The sequence below is a fragment of the Ursus maritimus genome, unplaced genomic scaffold (genome assembly GCF_017311325.1).
Source record: "Ursus maritimus isolate PB19 unplaced genomic scaffold, ASM1731132v1 scaffold_23, whole genome shotgun sequence".
NCBI lineage: Eukaryota > Metazoa > Chordata > Mammalia > Carnivora > Ursidae > Ursus > Ursus maritimus.
In genome coordinates this window covers 17,757,170-17,774,967 of record NW_024424786.1, presented here as the reverse complement: position 1 = coordinate 17,774,967, position 17,798 = coordinate 17,757,170, and the positions used below count along the sequence as shown (strand labels likewise).

The 17,798-nt window shown below is 36.9% G+C and overlaps 2 protein-coding genes across 10 annotated transcripts in view; one reads left to right on the top strand and one right to left on the bottom strand.

Moving 5' to 3' along the window:
* The window catches only part of IMMP1L (inner mitochondrial membrane peptidase subunit 1), an 86,396-nt gene extending 81,102 nt beyond the window's left edge, over positions 1-5,294 (top strand). For 7 of the 8 annotated variants that reach the window (XM_008686864.2, XM_008686860.2, XM_008686862.2 and 4 more), the window contains 2 exons: positions 4,174-4,284; positions 5,132-5,294. In XM_008686864.2, coding sequence (XP_008685086.1) covers positions 4,174-4,284; positions 5,132-5,200 — 180 coding nt within the window. In that variant the 3' untranslated portion in view covers positions 5,201-5,294. The remainder of the gene's footprint in view (positions 1-4,173; positions 4,285-5,131) is intronic. The other variant, XM_040638912.1, reaches the window with a different exon arrangement.
* A 419-nt stretch (positions 5,295-5,713) lies between these two features.
* Positions 5,714-17,798, bottom strand: part of DNAJC24 (DnaJ heat shock protein family (Hsp40) member C24) — a 72,998-nt gene continuing 60,913 nt past the window's right edge. For both annotated transcript variants that reach the window (XM_008686858.2, XM_008686859.2), the window contains exons 4-5: positions 10,958-11,026; positions 5,714-6,716 (exon numbers count right to left, since the gene is read on the bottom strand). In XM_008686858.2, coding sequence (XP_008685080.1) covers positions 6,586-6,716; positions 10,958-11,026 — 200 coding nt within the window. In that variant the 3' untranslated portion in view covers positions 5,714-6,585. The remainder of the gene's footprint in view (positions 6,717-10,957; positions 11,027-17,798) is intronic.

The window sequence follows — 17,798 nt, the reverse complement described above, 5'->3', positions numbered from 1 at the left end:
AATTGCACTGTGATGTGACGTGATGTGGTGTAGTTTTGTTGTGGTTGAGCTTGGGAGGGGTCCTCTCTGCCTCTTGGACATGGAAATTTGTTTCCCTTGCTAGGTTAGGGAAGTTTTCAGCTACAATTTGTTCAATTACCTCTTCTAGACCTCTGTTTCTCTCCACCCCCTCGGGGATGCCGATGATTCTGACATTGGAACGTTTCATTGAGTCAGTAATCTCCCGTAACCTACATTCCTGGGCGTGGATTTTTTTAAGNNNNGTCCAGATTCTATTTTTGCTTTTTCTTCTACTAACCCATCCTCCAATTCGCCTCATTCACCCTGGCCGTCAGAGCCTCTAGTTTTGCCTGCATTTGGCTCATAGAATTTTTAATTTCTGCCAAATTCGCTCTCATTTCTGCCCTTAGAGATTCTATATTCTCATTAACATTTTCGTTAATACTTTTTTCAAGTCTACACATCATCTTGACCATTGTTACTCTGAATTCCATTTCTGATAATTTGGTTATATCCATATCCATTAGTTCTGTGGCAGAGGCCACAGACTCATTGTCTTTTCTTTGCCTGGGGGGGGATTTCTCCTTCTCGTCATTCTGATGAGGAGAGGTCGCGGGGTTGTCCAGAGCCCAAATTATTGACCAGGACCCAGGCCGTGTGCCCTTGTTTTATAGGGATCTTAGGGATGTGGGCTTCTTGATTTTTCAGCCTGCCTTTTGCGGGAGGGGCTTGCCACGCCAAAACTCAAGCAACCCTGTTTGGGTAGAGTCTCTGTGTCCCCTGCGAGGGGAAATGGGTATGGGCACACTGTGAACCGGTATTTCCAGACTTTTGTTCTCTGAGGGCTTTCCCTGGCGGTTTGCTGTGCCTCTTCTGAGAGTCAGAGCAGCAGCGGCCGAATCTCAGCCTCTGTCTCAGAACAGAGGGCTTGCGGACCGTTCTCCACTGATGTTCTGGCCACTTTAACTCTGTTACTGTTGGTGCTGCTCAACCCTGCAGCGTCCCGGGATGTTCACCCCACACCTGATGTCCCAGCCCTCACTTCCAGGGCCGGCGTGTCTCTGTCCTTTGTGTTTTTTTTTTTTTTTTTTTTATTTGACAGCCAGCCAGCGAGAGAGGGAACACAGCAGGGGAGTGGGAGAGGAAGAAGCAGGCTCCCAGCGGAGGAGCCCGATGTGGGACTCGATCCCGGAACGCCGGGATCACGCCCTGAGCCGAAGGCAGACGTTTAATGACTGCGCTACCCAGGCGCCCCTGTCCTTTGTGTTTCTAACACTGCTAGCCGCCCCTGCGTGCTCCGAAGCTCCGGCCCTCAGTCTGGTGGCGTGCGTTCCCCGGCTCTCAGTCCCAGTCTGATCTCTCATGGCTGCCAGTCCGCAAGTCCGCCTGCTCCCCCGTGCAGGTGGCTATCGCTTCCCGGGGCCCGAACGTGGCGGTTCCCTCCCCCTTCCTTTTATCTTCCAATAGCTGTGTGCAGATTCACGGCTCCCCCCTTCGTACCTCAAAACTCAGCGCTGGAGATGTTCATTTGTAGAGATCCAGATGTATTTTCCTGCGTCTCAGGCTGATTCCGTGGATGTTCAGGCTGGTCTGGTACCTACCCAGCTCAACTCAGGGGACCAGCTGAAAATGGGGTCCCCTACTCCTCTGCCATCTTAACTCCGAGTTTTTTTTTTTTTTTTTTTTTAATAAACTGGAAAGCAATGTATATATACTGGCTTGTACTACTATTCCCTTCTTTATGTTCCACCCGTTGCAGTCAAGGACTACGTTAAGATAGCCTGAGTCACACTCTTCCAAAGGCTTCCGGCAATATGTTCTGGGTTTCTCTTAGCAGATTCCTTTCTGTACTTGTTAATTTTATTATACCAGAGATAACACTTCAGCACTTTATCTCGCTAATTTGGAAGAAACTTGAGTCATACAAAAGTGATTGTGCTTTATAAGAATTTCTGCTTACATTAATAACAAATGCCACCAAATATCTGAGTTCCAGTTTTGGCTTAGGTGTTGTAAAGAATTAAGATCATGACATGATTACTGTCTTGGCTTATTTGGTCATAAAATGATAGACTTACACAAAAGCCAAGCAGGTTAATAAGATGTTATAATCCAGGGCCGCAGACAAGGCAGACTTTATATTGTAAGTGCTGGAAACCGTCAAGAGTATTCGGTATGGGCGGGCAGGGTTGGGGAAAGCTTCATGAGGAAATGTAATTATATTGGATCTTGGTTTATTAGCTATTTTTTTGGAACTCAGAAACAAACACTTATTAAGGAGAAACTATGGAAATTTAAACATAAAAGATGTCCATATTATAGCTTCTCCCATCGTGGCACTTGCGACTATATACATGGCTTTTCCAAACACACTATTTGGCTTTTTTTTTTTTTCATCTATGATCTGAGATGGATTCATTTTTCTATCTGAACAATATTAAAGTTTACTGCACATAAGTCCACTTAGATAGGAATTAGTCTTGCTTTTGGCCCTAGAACCTATAACTAGTTCCACTAATAGTGGTGAGAAGAAAGTACGTGATCTTATAGCATCTGATATTCTCTCAGGAAACTTACGTTTTTTCTCTACAAATAGATTTAAGTGTATGTAAATGAAAATAATGAACTTCATTTGTTTTGAACAAATATTTCTACATAAGACATTCCAAAATTATATAATCTCTGATGTAAAGTGAAATTCAGATTTTACATGCTTGCATACATTTATTTTTCCAAAAGGTAATATGGAGCGTTTGGGGGGGAGACATGAATAATAGGCAGCTCACATAGGGTTTTTAGGGCAGTGAAAATACTCCATGATACTATAATGATGAATACATGTCATATATTTGTCCAAACCCATAGAATGTACGACACCAAGAATGAACCCTAAGTTAACTCTCTACTTCAGGTGATTATGATGTTGATGTGGGTTCACCAAGTGTAACACATACACTGCTGTGGAGGGGACTTCAGCAGTGGGGAAGGTTATGCATGTGTGGGGGCAGGAGATAGGTGGGAAATCTCTGTACCTTCGTCTCAATCGTGCTGTGAACCTAAAACTGCTCTAAAAAATAAAGTCTTTAAGAAGCACTGATTTGTAACATTTTGTAAAACTGCAGTCATTTTTTATTTAACCCAGTAAGGAGTATTTTTCTTCACGTAAGTTTCCCAAGTAATAAACGGCCAGTCAAAAGAAAAGTGAAAATAAATCCCTTCCCAGTAGATCATCTTGGTCTGGTCAATAAATAATTCAACTTTCTTGGGTAACAAAGACTATAACTTATAAAATGCTACTTTAAGGACTACTGCTCACTGCTGCAGAGTAAGCTTTTAAGTTTATATAGAACAGATGAATGGGCAAATGTTTCATATCACAGAGCACATTTTTTTAAAGTAAACTGTTCTAAATACTCTTATGGTTGACATTGAGTAAAAATGTAAACTTATCTAGCAGTTAATACATAGGACAATATAGGAGATGGGGTCTTTCATTTAGTAGAAGGTCACCATCATTAATTTTACAACTGATGATTTTATAATAGGTCCTTCTAGTTCCTGATGGTCATTATTGAAGTATAATGCACTGAAGATATGGCCTGTACAAAGGCAGAACAGGGATCTTAATTAGAATTCTGACAAGCCCACTCCAATAAAATGATGAGATTATTTGTAATTGATGTCACAATCAATTACCATTTAGTTCATCGTGAGCACTCTAATAGGTCTGGCCTTGGTACTGGCCCCAGGATGTTGCTGAGTGAGTGGCTGCCCTGCTTATGCTGTTCTAGAGACAGGAGGGCACATTTTCAGTCAGCATCCTAATGACCTCTTTTGAAGTCTATTAAGTTAATGACCCTGTCACACTGTTTTGATCTCTTATAACCTCAGTTTGGGGTTTGTGTAACAAATTAATGTTTGGGAACCATGTGGCAAAAAAGATAGGTCTTTTAAAATGATGAAACCTTAACATTACCTACTAATATTTAGTGAAAGATATTTTATTGTGCAAGAAATAAAAGTAAAAATACAAATCACAGGGTTTGTATTTTATAAACAAGAACTTTAGGACATTTCCCCCTACGGCCAAAAGACATGCTTTTTATTTATAGTACCCAAATTTGTGTTTTTGTTTTGTTTTTTTTAAGGGGATGCTTTTTTCTCTAATTCTAGGTGCCAACAGGTCACGTTTGGTTAGAAGGTGATAATCTCCAGAATTCTACAGATTCCAGGTATTATGGACCTATTCCATATGGACTAATAAGAGGACGTATCTTTTTCAAGGTATTATTTTCTGCTTAAAATGTAGGTTTTCTTCTCTAAGCTGGAAAAATAAACAGTTTCTTTCAAAAATGAACTTTGAAATATTCAGGCTGTCAGTGGACTTAACTGTTGCAGCAACTACATTTTATGAACATGCTGGCCTTCGCAGCTATGAAATTACCCTTTTCCCCAGTGAGACTGGTAATTAAGAGTAATTTTTTGTTTGAGTAATAATGTTCAAACAACCTTAGCTATAAGAAGCTTTTAATTTAAATCTCCAGAATGTAATTCTTTCTCATGCAACTTGTACAACTGTATTCATATCTTGGACATAAATACGCATTTTGCAGAAGAGCAGTGTAGTCAAACTACACTGTTGAGTGGGGATATCACAGTTAAGTGCATTGACTTACCATGGTTATAGTAAATGTAGGACTCTTAGGAAAGATGATTATTTTCACTGGCTCCTCGTTTTTGTCACGGCAGGAAGAGGAAAAACACATGAATCTGCAGGATTCCTTATACTTATGCAGAGGTTATACTTAAATACTTAGGTTTACAGTTAACTTTAGTTGAGGGTAGTAAAAGAAAACACAGACACACATAGTCATACATATATATTCACACACCACACATATAATTTCTTGTATAACATATCAGTGTTCGAAACTTTAGAGTTTAAATACATAGGCACGTACAAGTTTACTTTCTAAAGTCTTATTTTGGTATTGAGAATTTGTTCTTGACTAAAAATAAGGAGAAAGTGTTTAATTATATGGCACAGAGAAAAGGTATGAATAAAAAAGGGGAATATGATGATGATATAACACTTTCATTAACTGTCTTCAATCACATTTTAATTTTACAGATTTGGCCTCTGAGTGATTTTGGATTTCTACGTGACAGCCCTAATGGCCACAGATTTTCTGACGATTAGCAAGCACTTACTCTTTTGATTTGATTATTCTCTCCAAGTGAATTTATTATTGCCACTGAAACCATGTACTTACTAATAAACCATTTGCTACTTAGTTTTAGTCATTTGTAATTGCTATATGTAAAGAATAAGTGATACATACAGCAGGCTCTATTAGTTCCAAATATATGGATAAAAATGTAATCCAAAATAAGTCATCTAAATTTTATGAGAGATATAAAAATATTTTTAGGGAAAAAACCTGGATGACAACCTCTCTTCTGAATTTTTGGTTTTATAGCTATAATCAAAGTAATCTTTTCTTGAATATGCCTCATACTTTTGCTACATTTACACGTCAGAGTAGTAATTAGTCTTTTAAGTCCAAACCAATAATAAATACCAAAAGCTGCTAAGTCACATGCTTGGTTCACTCATTTGAAATTAAGTAATAAAATTCCAGTGATCCCATAAAGGATTCCTCAATTTTTTTAAATGAGTCCTGACTTATACTGTACATAGAGTATCAAATACAGAGAAAAATAAAATCTTTAGAGTCTTTTATAATCAATAATAACATTATAAAAGTCCATTTGATCATACCAGCAATGCAATGGTTCCTTACTCATAAATACAGGAATTAATACTTAGTACTTTAAAATAAAAAGGAAAGTAATGCATCTGTTTCAAATCATTTTTTTTTTTTTAAAGCTACCATTACCGTTACATTTAAAGTTGAAGATGGCAGTGTTCAAGCTTTATTCCCTTTAATGTAGCCACACGAAGAATCTGGAAATATAGTGCCAGGACTAGAGTCAAGTCTTTGATTTCAAAGCTATCCTTTCTACAGTTGCCACTTCATCTTCTTTATTAACTTTGAAATAGCTTCATGAATATCCATATCTAAGCCCTCATGGGAGTACTAGGCTCATATGTTATTCACAAAGATCATAGTTTAATCCTAATGACTTGAGACTTTGAGATACTTGTAACAATAGGCCTATAACTTCATCAGCTAGAAATGTCATTTTACTTCAAAAACTCAGTAACTACAAAGGAACATGAGGAGACATGCTTAAAGAAAAGGAAAATTCTTATTTTATACCAAGGAGAAAATGGACCAAATAACAAAGGTTTCAGATGGGAATTCAGAAAGTGTAACTTATAATTCAAGTCCTTTTGTACTGGTGCTCTATAAATATAAATTATAAATACATATAAATAACTAAATTAATTTTGTATTAATCTGGGGTGGCCCCTGCTTGACAGTCTTATACTTTCTCTGTAAATAAAAGCTGACCAAAAAAAAAAAATCCTACTTTTTATCAGCTTTAAACATTTACTTGAATGGGCTCTCTTCACCATGTCTGAATACACAGTTAAAGGATCCCACTTAGTGAACAATTTCATCCATAATGAAGGAGTTCTATAATTAGTGAACACGTATCACAAGAAATCAGGGTTACTTCTTCTGCTTCATCCTTGGAAACACTGTATTTTCCACCACATCGGCAACTCAGAGAAAAAGAGTGATCCTCTGTAAAACACAAACAAAAACACCAAAATAATGCCTCAACTGTAAGTAACTATTTCAACAACTTTTTAAAAATGGCAGTTTATCTCATAGAAATTGCAAAACAAAAGAAAGAAGTTCAGTAAGTATAAAACATATTTAAATGAGAACTTGAGATGAATTCTTGTATGGGGCAGTGTTTCTAAAAATTATCTGCCAAATCTTGATCTGTAGAGATCAGTAGAGAATAAAGCTATGAATCAACAGCCCAAAGATCTTGAGGGGAGATCAGATGCTCAAAAGTGACCCAGGACATTTATTTGAAGTCTTTTGTTTTCTTAAGATCCATATAAACTTTACATTCCTCTCAATAATGTATTTGTCAAAAATACTACTGTGAAGCAAAGAAATAGCCTTACATGTTTTACTGTAAAGCAACATGCTTTTGCCTGAAGTATATTCTTTTAGAGAAAACTCTAACTTAACTGTTTTGTTTTTTTAAGATTTTATTTATTTATTTATTTGAGAGAGAACACGAGCAGGGGCAGAAGGAGAAGCAGAGTCCCCCCTGAGCAGGGAGACCGATGAAGGGCTCGATCCTCAGTACCTGAGCCGATAGCAGACGCTTAACCAACTGAGCCTCCCAGGCACCCTGTTAACTTAACTGTTTATCAAGTTCAACATTTAGATACTCTGTTCTAGTATCACACTATTTCTGTGAAGTGAGATGCCCAAAAGAGGCAATATGGAGCAACATTTTGCTTACTGATTGGTGGAAATTTTATTAAGTCTACCATCTTGTTGGGAAGCTGAAATGCTCATGTCCTTTAACTGAAAGAATCTGATCCACTGGTCATTCCATTTCACTGTCACTGAGAAGTTACTGTAAAAGAAAAATAATTAATGATCACCTTACTGTATGACTGTCATAATTTATTAGAGATACATCAAATACCTTCATTCAATTCACAAACTTCATTCTTTAACACTCAGATCTCATCATATGCCACTAATAGAAAAAAAGAAAAGAAAAAAAATTCAACTGCCTTGTATTTGTTCTCTAATCAAATTTGGCCTTGGAAAAATTAACAATTAAATAAGCCAACTTTACAGGTTTCTTTTACCAGTAAGGAAAACATGGATTCATTCACCCAATCCTCCTTTTTATTTTTCACCACAATGCCTTTTTTGTCCATACAGAAAAATAATTTAATCTTGGAATTTCAAAATGCTAACATCGTCCCTGTCTGAGCCAACATATACATTGTAGTAGAGCATGCTTTCAAAAGTGAATTGTTTCATTATTAAATTGTCTAAAAACGTACATATTCTAACCATTGGTTTTCTTAAGCTAAGTGTCCCTCTTGTTTTTTTACCACCTCAGTGAACACTGAGAAACAATTTGAGGTGACATGTGCTCAGTAAATGATGCAGAGGCCACCGTGGGCTACTGTGGAGTTTTGTCACAGATGATTTCAAATGTTAATGCTCACTAAAAATTCACATCTTGTTACATTTCTTCTTATATTATTCTATCACTTAGCAAAGTGATATCTTCACAGAAATCATTTTAAATACACTGAAGACAAAATAACCAAGTTGTAACACAGACTAACTCTAAGGGGAAAGGTTAACCACTCTCTCCACAGTTCTTCAGGGATAGCTTTTAAGTGTAATAAAATGCATTGTTTCATACTTGGATCAAGAACATGGTAATCTGGCTATGTCTATCATGTAGGGTTTCATCCACTTTTCTCCTGCTCTGGATCTTCACTTTCCAAGGTTATTCTGAAAATGGCCATGAAGGAATCTTCAAACAATTTTTTATTTGCCCAGTTGATTGCATTTTATTGAATTTTCATCTACCAAGACTACTCTTTTCAATTGCAAAACTTACATTACTAGTTTATAAATATCCCTGCAGAAATAATGGCTTCATGCAGCTGTTTGCTGCTCAGTATATTCTCTCACAAGAATAAGGATTATTTCCCATCTTTATATAAAAAAAACAAAACCCTTAATTTAAATAAGCATCTAAGGATGTCCTATACTTTTAAGATTAACTCTAGCTTCTAATAACTGATTCATTGGCTGTGGTTAGGATTCTTCTGTATCTTCAGTGTCACCTTTAAGGAAATTCCAAGGATAGTAACACGTTTATAACTTGACAATTTCATGTTGTACATTTCCTTCATTATCTTGTTTTTTTCACTTGTATCAGAAAGCTCAGGGGCGCCTGGGTGGCTCAGTCAGTTGAGTGTCTGCCTTCAGCTCAGGTCACGATCCCAAGGATCCTGCTTCTCCCTCTCCCTCTAACTGCTGCTTTCCCTTCTTGTGCTCTGTCAAATAAATAAAATCCTTAAAAAAAAAAAAAAAAAGCAAGCAAGCAAGCTCATTGTATTTGTTGACTGAACAGATGCTTGAACCACCGAGCTATATGAATTTAAAATAAAAACTTTTTATTTTTTAAAAGGCTACTGAAGGAAGAAATACAAAAACCAGTTTTGACTATTTGCATAGTATCAGGAATCATTAGGAAACAAAATATGTTAATCAGCTACAGCAAAAAGAACTAATTTGTCTAAGAAGAGGTTAAACACACACAGTACTAGCTGATGAGGTGGCAATACTGTATTTTCAAAAAATGTATTTAATTGGGCAGGTCTCCTTGATAAATGACATGTTCTAGTCAGTCCCCTTCATGACCTAGAAGCCTTTCACTAAAGCCTATGTCACTAGTATATTCTACTTTCACAGCAGTAGTCCTCGTTTCCTCTGATGAAACTACTAAAAAACCCTGGGAGCCCCAGTTACACAAAACCTCAAGTTTCTCAATCATTCACTGCAAATAAGAATTTATACTCTAGGATTTCATTTGGCAAGTTTAGGAGCAGAGTGGCCCATAGGCAAAAATGTGATTCTCCTCTTAAATCAATAGCCTATGACCCACCTTCCTTAGAGCACTAAGTTAAAAATTTGCCATAAAAAAAATATTCTAGGGACATCTCAGTGGCTCAGTCGGTTAAGCGGCTGTCTTCAGCTCAGGTCATGTTCCCAGGATCCTGGGACTGAGCCCCATGTCGGGCTCCCTGCTCCACAGAGAGCCTGCTTCTCCCTCTCTCTCTGCTGCTCCCCCTGATTGTGCATGCTCTCTCTCTATCCCTCTGTCAAATAAAATCTTTTTTTAAAAAAAAGTTTTCTTTAAAAAAAAAATTCCAGTAAACTTGGTTTCAGGAAGGATGGATGGGCAGTTTATTTTCTGCCTATCCACACTCATTAGTGAATTTTTATAAACCCCTAGGGAATTTTTACTCCAGGCTGAACAGTAGTTATAGGGTTAAAGTATATAAAAATTCTAAGAAATAGTTAAGATTTTCTTCATTGTCCCAGAGAAACATGGATGTGTGATATTCATGAGTCCTATTTAGAAGAAAGAACATTGTAACAATGTCTAACCAGAGCAATTCACAAAACTATCTGAACAGTAGAGAAATGAGGTTTAAGTTGTAAAATTCTGGTAATAGAGGGCAACTGGGTGGCTCAGTTGGTTAAATGTCTGACTCTTGATTTCAGCTCAGGTCATGATCTCAGGGTCATGAGATCAAGCCCTGAGTCGGGCTCAGCACAGAGTCTGTCTCTCTCCTTCCACGTGCACTCTCTTTCTCTCTCTAAAATAAAAAATAAAATAAAATAAAATAAAATAAAATAAAAATTCTAGTAATAGAAAAGGGAAAAAGATAAGACATCATGGTGGGTAAAAGGGAGTGACAAATTTTTCTTTTCCACCTAACATGAATTCAAAAGGGGAGGGTAAAAACCAAGCTCCAAGCAAAAGAGTACAATATTAAAAGCCCTGCCCTGACAGTTTATGATTCCATGTAAAAAAAATAAATAAAAATTCTAATAGGAATTCATTTCATATGCCAACACAGGAAGGATGGAAAAAAATTATATTCTTTATTTTCCCTATTACACAGATGGAAAGTAAACCAAAACCCAAGTAATTTAACAAAGAAAACCTTATGAAACCTTCTATATCTAACATCTAATTAGACTAGAAAAATAACTGGAAATGAGTCATATAGGGGGACATCAATAATTGAAGTTTAGAATGAAAAATATTCCTAAAACCACCCACATACATATATATAGAAAGCCAAGCTATTACTATTTTTTAAGATTTCCAAATATCCTATTAGAGTTTTTCTTCTTAGAGAAAATCCCTAATATTTTTCTTTACTACAGTCAAGAGAAAAAATACTGACCTTCGTTCCAATACATTTCTTCAAGATACACTTGAGCATCTACTGGTCCCGTATTTCTTAGATCATCTTCTGTAAAATATAAAATACGACACTTGACACTTTAGTCATACCCATGAAGAGCGCTGAAAAGGCAACTGTAGCCCGGTGAATACAGTTGTAATTTACTTACCACTTAAAAACTGAGTTTACCATTTTGACAGCAGTTTTAAGGCTATCTGACTTGTAGTCCACTTCTTATGAACTACAAAAGTCAAAATCTATCCCATTTTCCACAAATATGCAACATGCAAAAACCATGGAGTTGATTTTGGTGATTCCTTGTGATTACATAGTAACCCCTATTTTTGTGAGAGATAGGGAATTTTTTTTTTTTTGTCAGACAAACTATACCTATAACTGAGGAAGACAGCATGGAGTTGGGTAAAAATAACTGTATTTGAACCCTACTTGTAATATTTTACTAACTTTCTAACCTTAGAAATATACCTTAGATATACTGAGCTCTCTCTTCTCTACTTCAGAAGGGTTGTTAATGGACTGAATTGTGTCCCCTCAAAATTCATACGTTGAAGTATTTAGAGATAAGCCTTTTAGGAGGTAATAAAGTAAAAGAATACCAAAAAAGTGGGGTCTTAATCTGATAGAATTGGTGGCCTCATAAGGAGAGGAAGAGAGAGGGTCTCTCTATGCACAGGCACTGAGGAAAGTATCAAATAAAGACACAGCAAGAAAGAGGCCATTTACAGCCAGTAGGAGATCCCTCACCAGGAACCACATTGACTGGCACCTTGATCTTGGAATTTCAGCCTCCAGAACTATGAGAAATAAGTTTCTGTTGTTTAAGCCACCCAGTCTAAGGAATTTGCTTATGGCAGTCAGAGCAGACTAATACCAGCGAGGTGTTCTAATCAAATGAGATCAGTCTAAAAATGCTTTAAGAATAAAGCTCTAACCAAATGTAAGGGGCTATCAGTCATCTGATTTTTAATTGCTTGCAAGAGAGGAAGAGGTAACTTAAAGACTTACTTTAAAAGGTCTCAATAACCATACTATTAATACAACTGTATTATTTTGATATTATATTGCTATTTCCTAGGCCAAAGTTTTCTCTATGGGTGGAAGGTTCAAAGAAGCCTGGAATTCTACCTAAATTTAGTAAGTATATAGTTTAGGTAGTAGAAGCATGTACTCTTGCTTAAAACAAGTATACTTTGGGACAAAGAAAGCAACTACAGATAAGCACTTGTCTTTGTTTTTAAAGGCATGTTATACTTCATGTATGCTTGTATTGTTCTTCTAGAAGTCGATGCTTAAAAGAAACTACTAAAATCCACCCCTCACCCCGATGAAATTTTCTTTAGCTGTCTCACTAGTCTCTTGTTCACTTGCTGAGAATGCTTTCCTTTGTTCCGTTGTGTGAATGCCTACAATTTAATTATATTTAATAACTGCCTGTTCAAAATTTATTGGTGAGTTACACAATTTTAAAATAGATGAAAAAATTATACAATATTTTGAACTCACTGGGGTTTTCTATTAAGTATGTCAAATATTATATCACTTCATATTTACTGGGTACCAACAGTCTATTAAACTGACCCTAAAATCAAAGATTAAAGACTCTGCCCAGTGGTCGGGGGTAGTCGCTCCATCTCTGTGTGCCCACTGAATAGCTTATGAGGACTGTATCACTAGGTGAAGTAATCTCGGAACAAAACAATTTCCACATCCTACATAAAGCACACTTAGTTATAGGTTATTCAGTATTTTAGTTTTTAAAAAATTCTCCCTAAAAGTCCCATGGAGAGAAAAAAATCTTAATCATATGTTTCAATTTCTTAGAATGACTAAGGTAAATTTGCTTGAATGGGGAAATGAAACACTTTTAGATTTAGGAATGGGGGTAATTGGCACTCAACAGACTGTAGTTAGAGGAAAAACAGATGTAAATAATTTACGATCAAGCTGGCTATATTCCAGGGTATCTGATAGATATCTTCAGGAATTCTGAAATCAGTTAAAGCAAATCAGACAAGGCAGAGGTAATGACAAGATGAATACGCCTTAATCTAACCTGTCTTGGACACCTGCAATACAGCAATTACACAAAAAGACAACCCAGTCTTATATGCCCATTATGCTATTTTTATTTGAAAATAATAAATGAGAAATAACTGGCAAAGATAACTGCCAAGGACGTCAGCATCTTGCTGTGCTTCTCCACGAGGGAGCCACTGTTATGCTCACCTTGTTGCTGTTTCACATGGACCACCTCTCTATTATTCTACTTCCTCAAAAAAGGGGGCCTTTACATTTTTATTAGTTTTTTCTTTATATACAGTAACTTTAGAGTAGCGACCTATTTCTTAGTTGACAGGTCAACTTAGGTGATATCTCATAATAAGAGGGAAAACAGAATGCAAAACTGGTTAGTACTCTGCCCAAGATCAGAGTTAAAAGAAGTATATTAAAAAATATGCTCATGTTCTGTGGCTATCTAAACATCTATCGGTTTGATCTGATTATTCAATACTATGTGGACGCAGTCCAAGTTTCTGTGGAGTTTCTGGTTTTAAAAGTCCTATCTGACAAAAGAGAGACCATACTATATGATTTCCTGTTATATAAACTATAACAGGCGAAAGTGCCCTGAGTCGTTGCGTGACGCTGTAGTGTTGGGCATGGGGGAACGTGGGGACTACAAGGAGTCACGGGGGACCTTCTGGGTCCTGGTTAGATGGATGTGTTTATTGTGAAAGTCACTCAAGCTGGACACTTAGGATTGGTGCACTTCTGTGCATGTATTTCAACAAAAAGTTTTAAAGGCAGTGTGCTGAGACTCCAAGAGCTATACTTTTAAATAGAAATAAGGAAACAAAAGTTAGGCAAAAGAAGTTAAAAGCCTAAGAAAGTGTGTATTCCTTGAAAAGACGGTAATCTAACAACTTCTGAAAAAGGCTGAGGGTGATTAACTCAGGGAAAATTGGATCCCTGGAGAACTGTATAATGAGCAGAGGGGGCACATACAAGTAAAAGGTGAATCTAAATGTAGGGGGTGGGGAGGTGACCACGATCCTTTGTTGAGGGGCAGGTGTCCAGGGAATGGGGCAACAGCAACTTCCCCCCTAACTACGATTACAAGGAAGGAACACAAACAAATCAATGTTTTTTTTTTTTCTTTTTAAACAATGATCTCTGCTTGTCCACCATTGTAGTTATAATTAGAAAACTTAATTCCTCCCTAGCCTGTAAAGTAACTCACAGGAACCCTGTAATTAGCCTTGATAATTGTCTACTAATCAGGCATGGCATCTGCAAAATAGGTAAGTTCCTTTTCTTTTGAGTATTACATATTATAAATATTTTTGCTCATTACAATGAAATATTTCAATAGGTATCTGAAAATGTAAAATTCTATCTCAGTTTTCCTGTTAACATGACACTACCAAAAATGTTGAGAAAACATAAACTGACTTAGACAGCAATTTAATTAAAGGAATAGGTACAGATTTAAATCTGGAATCTTAGCTCCAGAATGGTAATAACCTAAAAACAAACAAACCCAGCCACTGGGAAAGAAAACGCAATGCGTGGCATTTGGGTGCTCTATCTTAAGTCCAATTACACTACACTGTTCCTAATTCTTTTGAAGTCAATGGGCTCAGCTTTTCCTGAGGTATGTAGGTCCGTTCAAACCGTGTGCTGTACCCAAAGCTTAGCCAAATATGGAGACAAGAAAAAGATCCAAATTTACTTACAGAAAGAAATGCATTATAAAAAGAGGTTCCTGTGAAATATAATGATAAAATCAAATAATTTACGTGATCATTTGGAAAAGAATCTTCCAGCCTCCAGAAGCACAGGCCCTTCTGACCTTGCGTTCTATTGGATTTGTCTGACAACAAGAGGTGAAAGAATTCTGTGGCTCCTTTGTCTCAACGGTGGGATCTAAGAAAACACTGGCAGGACTCATCAGAGAGGTTTATGAGCCTGCAATTCAAAGAGATTAAAAGGAAAATCTAGGGAGATTCTTTCACACTGAAGAATAACATTAAATAACTATTAGCAGCTTGGTTCAGTAAAGCTTACTAGAGCTCTCGCTGGGTCATTCACAACTTTCTAAAAGAGGAAAGGTTTTTTTCAGCTCCATTTGGGAATCAATAAATATTTCTTACTTCTTACAAGACAATGGAATTCCAGCCTTTTAAAGCTTCTTCCTAATGATAGTAAAATTTCTAAAACAACTTTTTGCTGCCTAAATAATTATACTTCCTAATCCCAGGAAACCTTTTCTAACTTTAGCTACAATTCAAATAAATAAGTAAAAATAAATAACAACAACAAAAAGCTACGGTGGAGAGGAATTTAACTTTATTCATTATGGCTGAGATATCAAAAGTCTCATTCAACCCAATATTGGCCAAAAGATCCAGTCCATGTGCAGTTCAGTCCCTACTATTCATGTGTAGCAATGTCGAGCGATCAAATCCCCAGGGTGCTCTCATTTAGCAAGTAGTCTATTGTATTTATTTTTATGCCTTTTAAAATAAAGTTTGTTTCACCCTTACAGAAGTCATCTGTGTGTAAAAAGCAAACAGCAGTGTTTCTGTTTAGGTCTAACTTAGTACCTTGCTGTTTTAAAACCAAGTAATTTAATTTTACACAATCACCTCATTCTTAAAAATCATTTCACTATACATAATTAAATTTTTCATATAGGAACTAACTTGAAGGAAATCAGTTTCCTTGTCCTTCACACTCTCTGTTCTTGGAACAGTCTCTACCTTGGTAAGAGATTCAGAATCAGGCAACATTTAACATGAAACCTGCTCATTAAATCAGAAAGCTCTATAATCCTTTCCCAGGTGAAATTAAAGAGTCATGATTGCAAGGCTTTCCATATCAAAGAAAAATTACAAACTTGGAGTTTAATTATGGACTTGGAAGAACTGTGCAGCTTTTATAAACTGAGCATACACGCGGTGCTTTCATAAAAGATACCAAATGGAACCCGGAAACTGAATTTCATGTTTCACTCCACAACAGGCAGAACAGCAGCAGAGGTAGGCCTGGCCTCATGTTCTGACCCTCGAATGTAACTCACTCCTGCCCATCTGGAACTAAAAAGAGTCAGTTGTACACACCTATTCAAAACTTGACAGCACAGCACAATATGACTAAAAGTCAGAGAATGGCTTGAATTCCCCTTCTAGCGATGACTAGCCATGTGACCTTAGTCAAATTACTTAACCCCTCTGAATCTCAGATTCTTTCTCTGGAAAGCTGATATTAATATCTTCCTTCAGAGGCTATTAAACAATGATTCAAAGACAATTACCACAGACAGAGTGCTCAATAAACAGCAGCTATTTTAACTGTTCCTATCTCATAATATTTGTGTTGACCTGTTCACACAGACCGTAAGAAAATGACTGAACACCAATCCATTACAAGAGGGGAAAGCCTCAAGTACCACAGTGTAGGGAGGCAGCAACTCTCGACCTTGTCTGGATTTGTGACAGTGTCAAGTTTGATGTACTTTGCTATCGTCAGTCCCGTTAAAATCGACCTGTTATTATCAAAGCCATAATCCATCTGAAGTATCAAACAAAACTGAAACACAGGAACCACAGAGAAAAAATCAAAATAATTAATTTGTAGATTAGACTCAGAGATTAGAAAGGATGGTAGATTAGAGTGTCGGGGAAGCTTTCTTTGACAGTTGGGGGTGATAGGAGGATTTGAGTTCAAACTTGAACAAAAATAAACTGTTTGGAATCAGAATGGGAGGGTGTTCTGAGTAGTGACAAACAGCATAGGCATATGTGTTTGGGGGCCCCTAGATGGACCAGGGGAGAAGATTCACATCAGGTTTGTGACTGGTGATAAGGCTGGAAAAAGTAATTAGGAACAAACTTCAAAGCTTCTGTCCCACTTAAATTCTACATGAATGGGTAAATGTTGTGTTGGGGAGTGGGTGGTTATAAAAGTTCCTAAACAGAGGACTGAGAATAAAGAAAGCTAGACCAATCAAAATGTAAACGGACTATAGGAGAAGGCCAATTAGCAGCTACGGGTACGTGTTATACCCTGGATACGGCCTACCGTGATAGCTGTGAGAATAAAAAGATCACGCAGGAAAAAAAAAATTAAATGTTAACACTCATTTCTAATTCATTGGTTTTACACTAAGCAAAGTAGAAGTAATCAGAATGTAATATGAAACGAAGGTTTCAAGTCTGAGGGGGAAAAAACAAGCAATGAGAAAGGTAACACCGTTTCGGGTTAAGACTCATTGATTTCAATTGGTCAAGTACCCAAGTAGAAATTGGGAGAGACGTTAAAGGGGGAGACACAAACTTGCTTAAATCTTCCATTTTCTCTACTATTAAATCAGAACTCCCAATTGTGTCCAAGTATGCCAGAATTATGACTGTAATCTTGCCCACAGGTTTCTATAACATTCTTTGAAACTAGCCGAGTTTTTATTCAAAACCACTGAGAAAAGATCTTAAAATACATTTTCATTGCAAAAACAGTTTGCAATGAAATTTGCATTTGAGTAAAAGATAACATGAGTAGTTACCTTCTTGTGACAAATAAGATGGAGCAGGAGGACCCTCACAGAAAGTTTTCTCTATACTCTCTTCTCACTCTGAAGAAAATGCCAGTCCCTAACTGTCTAGATGGATTTTCTGCATCATTTCACATACGTACTTTCCCCAGAAACAGTCACCAAAAAAAACATGCCCCCTGATGCTTATCTTCAAGTTTTACCTGAAGCACATTTTTACAGCCAATTTTCAAATTCCTAAAATCAAATGGAAATACTGATATGACC